Source organism: Equus quagga, chromosome 11 (genome assembly GCF_021613505.1).
Source record: "Equus quagga isolate Etosha38 chromosome 11, UCLA_HA_Equagga_1.0, whole genome shotgun sequence".
Taxonomy (NCBI): Eukaryota; Metazoa; Chordata; class Mammalia; order Perissodactyla; family Equidae; genus Equus; species Equus quagga.
The window spans coordinates 70,176,939-70,183,099 of NC_060277.1; the positions used below are offsets into that span (position 1 = coordinate 70,176,939).

General features: G+C 44.5%; 1 protein-coding gene across 1 annotated transcript; it reads right to left on the reverse strand.

The window, feature by feature from the left end:
• Positions 1-737: 737 nt before the first annotated feature.
• On the reverse strand, positions 738-1,697 carry LOC124247679 (olfactory receptor 3A2-like). Its single transcript, XM_046677205.1, has one exon. It carries the CDS (start codon positions 1,683-1,685, stop codon positions 738-740), a length of 948 nt encoding a protein of 315 aa, XP_046533161.1. The 5' UTR covers positions 1,686-1,697.
• Between the last annotated feature and the right edge of the window lie 4,464 nt (positions 1,698-6,161).

The following is a 6,161-nucleotide window of genomic DNA, read 5'->3' on the forward strand; positions in this document are numbered from 1 at the left end:
TAGTGGGCTATTTCCCTCTATAGACCCTACCTGTCCCCTAAAAATCCTATGGGATTCTTTTGTGGTAGTAGAGAGAAGGAACTGATTTTCTTAGAGGTGAAAGGTGAACAGTAAGATAGAATAATCCTTGACACTGAGTCCATGATTTAAAACATCTTACTGCACTCTTACCTAGAGGGACTCTCATATCCCCTCCAGAAGAAAACTTCACAGTGATATTCTTGGTTACTTAGGCTGTGATTAATCAAATAGCCCTTCCCTCTAGGACATTGCTGCCCAGAACTATTGGGCTTCCAAGGCTTCAACTCTACCCAGAAGCTGAGGACAGTCAAAACAAGGTGGCAACCTGCCCGGTAGAACATAACTTCGTATCTCCCGTCTTATTTGTTTTCCTCTGTAGCACTTACCACTATGTGATATTCCACGGAGGATGCTCATTTAATTCATTTATTTTGTCCCATCATTAGAATGTGAGTTGATATGTGGAAAGATTTTGTCTCTTTGTTTACCAATGTCCTGGAAGAGTGTGTCTGGATCATGAAACAATTCAATAAATACTTGTTGTATGAATAAATAAATGAATTATGAAGAGTTACCTTATAGGACAAGTGTGTCACACAACTCTTCATACATCAAGAGACAGGAAAAATGGTCCATTACAATTTTTCCAGATTACTGCCTTCTTGGGAAATATTCCTCAATCCAGAAAGGGCAGGAAAGGAGAGATCTATCACCCCTCAGGTCAGTGACTCCCTCCCCACAAGTACCCGCCACAAGGCACCCTGAACATCAGGGTTTCTAAGGCTATAGATTAATGGGTTCAGCATGGGATTGATAACTGTATTGAAAACACCAACCCCTTTATCCTTGTCTGAAGCTTCTACTGAACCCAAACGCATGTAGTTGAAGATACCTGTCCCGTAAAAGAGGCAAACCACAGTGAGGTGGGAGCCACACGTGGAGAAGGCCTTCTTCTTACCCTCCACTGAATGGATCTGAAGAACTACAGCTGCCACGTGGATGTAGGAGGTGATGATGAGAACCATAGCTACACCCGCCATTATGAAACATGCGGCAAAGAGCAGCAGCTCATTGAGTTGAGTGCTGGAGCAGGAGAGCTGGAAGAGCTGTGGGAGGTCACAATAGAAGTGATTGACCTCATTAGGACCACAGAATTTGAGAGTAGTTAGGGCAATAGTGTGGGTCAGTGCATTGATGAAGGCACAGGCCCAGGACACAGCCACCAATATCCACTGGACTGCCTGGTTCATGCGGGTGCTATAGGTGAGGGGCCGGCAGATGGCCAGGAATCGATCATAGGCCATGGCTGTCAACAGGAAGCAGTCCATTCCAGCCAGGAGGTGGAAGAAGAAGAGCTGTGTGAGGCAGGCTCCATAGGAAACTGTACGCTTGTGGGACAAGAGACGACCCAACATTGAGGGAACAGTGACGGTGATGCACCCAACATCCAGCACTGATAGATTCCCCAGGAAGAAGTACATGGGGGTGTGGAGTTTGGGTTCCACCAAGGTGGCTGTCAGAATACTGAGGTTGCCCCCAACTGTGACCAGGTAGACAAAAAGGAAGAGCACCAAGACCACAGACTGCAGCTTTTCACTTTGTACCAAGCCCAATAGAATGAACTCAGCAACAGCTGTCTTGTTGTTCCCAGATTCTGGATCCATGAGTCCCTGTAAGGAAATGTCCCAGGAGGGGAGGTGTAAGTCCATTAAATTTATTTATTCCACATAAATGTTGTAAACCACCTATGTTAAAAGCGCCAGGGAAGTTCCCAACTGTCTCGGTGATGATTTTCCCATTCCCCAGGCCACACCTCACTCACTGACCTCGTCCATCACCTCAATGCCTTTACCTTGCTCTAGCTGAGCTGCCCTATGCCATCACCACCTTGAACATCCCATCCTCTCCTAGCTTAAAGGGCCAGAATGCTTGAGAAAATAAATTAAGATAAAAGCACCTGATAGCTCTCTGAATGTAGTGAGATTGAGATGGAATTTCCCCACTTTTCTCGAAGGAATCAGCCTAAACCAAGAAGCAGATTTCAAAATAGAACAATTAATGATACTTCCAGAGAAAGTAGAAAGCATTTGAGAACATAATGTAGGTTTTAAGCCTTCTAGAAATATTGAAGATCAAGCAAAGTTATAGCAAGAATCAGAGAAGATTCCCATGATTGTGGATATCAGATAGTCCAGCCAAGTACATTTCTCTAAGGTGGCAGACATACTCTGAAGTATAAATTCAAAATCCCTTGGTCATTAAATACTTGGTGTTCTTGTTAAATAAGCCCTTAAACTGGACTTTGAGTAACAGCTTAATTTAATATTATTTATTCCTTTTGTAGTATCTGCTATCTTCCCCTGAAATCAAAATTTCAAGCATACCGGTGGGGTGGTTTCTGCTAGGTGCCATTAGTTTTCTGCATCACACAGCCACTCCTTTCCCTTGTTTTTAACTCAGGGGTGGTAGGGTGAGCAATAGCTCTAAGGAGAGGTCCTCAAATGAAGCAGGCACATTTGAGCCAGATTGAGCTAAGTCTTTTAGATCTTATAATAAGGTCCTGATAAAACAATATCAATCTCTCTTTATTGCCCATTGAATAAGCTGAGCTACACCTTCGCTAAGAGTACTGTTATTCCCTTGCAAAGAATACACTGGAATCAGAGGTTGGGTGGGAAGCAGTTGGAGTCTGGGAACTCTAAGGGAGAGGAAAGAGTGATGAGGGCCTGAGCTCACAAGGATGAAAAGTTGGATGTAGTGATCACTAAGATAGCCCTAAAATGCTAAGATCACATGATTGATGAAGTGGGAGGGATTATCCTCAGGCTGATCATCTCTGATGAAATTGCTAATTGATAAATATTTGCAAATTGATAAATCAATGAAGGGATAATGCTATGTTAAGCATTAAGTCACACTACACTATAAAGTAGAGTTATATTAAAGAGCAATTAACTAATCTCCTTGTTCCCTTTTGGGTCCATTTTAACCCAAGCATTAGATTGTGACCCTGGGACTTTCTACCTCTTTGCGCATACTGTTTTCTCTACCTACAAGGGCTTCCCTCTAATGCCACATGTCTAATTATTTCAAGCTTTGGCTCAAATCCTGGCTGCTGGAGGAATCCTTTATGGAAACTTGCCCATCTCAAAAGGATCTCTATCTCTCTCCTAAACTCCCACTACACATAATTTCATGGAACTTATTACTGTTCACCTTCTAGTTAAGTCTTTTCTCTATAGAGTCTATCTCCCTTACTTCTCTGTAAGTGACTTGAGGACAGCATACATGTTTGATTCAGTTTTCCATAGCAATACTTACCATAATACTTCACACATAGTAGGTACTCAATGTTTCTTAAACAAATAAATGAATGGACAAATGTCCATAGGATTTGGGAGAAAGAGAGCTTCAAGATGAGCTAGAGTTGTCATGGAAGACTCTCTGGATGTCTTGGAGTTTGGGCCAGACCTTTATAGAGTAGTGTGACTTAAGGGAGGAGTAGAGGCGTGTGCAGCGTGCAAGGTTGCTGCAAGGACTGCTCCTTTCCTTGGTTTTGATGTGAGAAGCAGGTAATATAGGAATCCACACACTGGCCTATTTATGTTCATGCAAACCACTCAAAAGAAGAAGACCCTTAGGAGGGGTATATCTTATTGATAAGTGAGTTAGAGCCAGGGAGAGAAGAACAACAAGACTGCTGCTGCCAACCCTCAGATGGCCAGAGACGCAGCTTGCTGAAAATCAGCAGGATTCTGGGATGACCTCTGATCATCCAGAGACATCCAGAGTGTCTGATGGACATTATGCCCATCATGAGAAGCCCTCTTGCATTACTACTCTCAGGGCTTTGTAATGAGCCCCAGGTTCTCCTTACTGAGCTATGACAGCTCTCTATTCTGGAACTTGACCAATCCCTACCTGCTCCCAGGGATGAAAAGCCTCAACAAGGCCTCTGACTGGAGAGAAGGTTCTAGGCTGCCTGATGAAGTGGGTCCTTGGCAGTGAACTGGACTTGGTGAATCCCTTCATACTCTCTCCTAAGAGTAACAGAGAACATACTTCCTCCAGTAAAGGGAGGCATGGGCAAGGGGCCCAGAAAAGGAGCCAAGACTTCTGGGTTATCACCTTGGATCTTCCCGTAAAACGTCTTCCCTCTTCAGGGACATCAGCTGCACCAGGTGTAAAGTCAGATTTGAGCTGATGGCAACACAGCCCTGTCTCTGTTTTGTAAGAGCAGAGGAAGGACCCCTGAGCGTACTCACCTTGGCATGCGCATAGAAGCCAGTGAGGTTTCTTCAGGAAAGGAGACGAAGAGTTATACTGATGCAGTTTTCAACCCAGAAAGCAAGTAAGGGGATATATGTAAGAAAATGAGGAAAAACAAGCTGATATCTTCTCTGTCATAGGGCTATCTTCACTACTGTGTTATCCCTTGGGGGACTCAGAAATTAGTTCTCCCAGGAAAGGGAGATAGATGGGGAGAGAGACAAATTGTTTTGTAAACAATGCAAGCCCTTCACAAATGTGGCAGCAATGTCTTACATCATCTGGTATTTAGACTTTTTTTAAAAAGGCTTTATCTCTAGCCTTGACTTTATGGAAGGTAGTTAGAACAGGTGATAAAATTCCACTGAAGGATGGGGTCGCTGAGGATGACAGGACTTGTCCATATCCTCAAAGTCACCCAGGAAGCCAGTGGTGTAATTGGGACTAGATGTAGTTTTCTTAAATGAGGTGTTTTCTTCCCCAGATGTCAGCCCCAAGAATGCCCTTGTGGCAGAAACAAGCTAATTTCTAGACTGTCTTTGGACCTGGGGATGAGGAGGAGGCACCAGAAGAGAGGCAAGAGGGAGAAGCTTTCTTCACACTCAGTTTCCTAACAATTCCTCAGAGATGTGGTGCTTTCCCCCTCAGGGCCTCATTAGTGGGGCCACTGGGACTGTGTCTTGGGGTTCCTGTAATGATTCTGGAAGTGGTGGTAGAAGAGCTTCATTGAGCTAGAAGGACTCCTGGGAAGCTGCCTACCAGTACGATTGTCAAAGCCAGGCAGTTAGAAGATGAAAGCCCTGGTGAAGGTCACAGGTTCATAAACAGAAGATGTGGGAAGGTTTAGGAGTGTGTTCCTCTGACTCTCACACCCACCAATGATTAAACACCCAACACTCCCTCCCCAGGAGAGACTGTTCTCTCTCCTCCCACCAGATAAGACTAGTGCAGTTGGAAAAGCACTGTAGACAGACCTGATCTTCTGTCTTCTATTAGTGGTTTGACTTTGGACAAACTGCTGTACCATTTTGGGCCTCAGTTTCCTCATCTGTGAAATGAACATCCCTTATCACAGAGCATTGCTGTGAAGATTATTGAGGAAGTAAGATGCATTAAGCTTCTAGTAGAAGTTTGACATTATATCAACATACAACTGATAACATTTAGGAGTGCTTGTTACGTACATGGTAATGTGCTAAGAACTTTACAAGCTGGAATCCCTATCGGTCCTTGCAACAATCCTGTGTAGTAGATTGTAGCAGATGTGGCAGGTGTTCTGACTCATGTCTTGCTCAGCCTTTCTTCTGATTTCAGTCGTGGCTGGGTTGGACACTTCCCTGCAGGCTTCTGCTCATTTCAAGCTGACAGTGTACCCACTTCCATGGAATCCTCTGATGTTGTGAACAAAGTGGGGCTCAGTAGGTCTAAGCACATGTGGAGAGAGTGTGTGGAGGGCAACTTGACAACAGGAGATAGGAGCCAATGGGTAAACGCACCACCACCTCTTCTTCCAACAATTCTTGGAGGCATTCTATACGCCCTCACATAATCAAGTCTCTGCTGTCCATAGTGGGGACTTCGGTAATGACCCCTCCTTAGGGATACTTCTTCCTTCTTTGTCTCACTCTCTTCTTAACCTCAGTCTTGCTCCCTGGGAGCACCTCCCAAATAAAGAATCTCTTGTTTCCTGAGATGACTTCTCAATTAAACCACACACACACACACACACCCTGTCTCAGGCTCGGCTTTGGCAGGAACCCAAATGAAACATGTGGTACTGGAGGAAGGACATCCTCCAGATGAAATTCTGGAGCTGAACCATTCACCACTGATGGGGTACGTGGGGTTGGTGATAACCCCCAGCATAAATA

Coding starts and splice junctions, on each gene's coding strand:
- LOC124247679 (XM_046677205.1), bottom strand. CDS start 1,685: ATGGATCCAGAATCTGGGAACAACAAGACAGCTGTTGCTGAGTTCATT.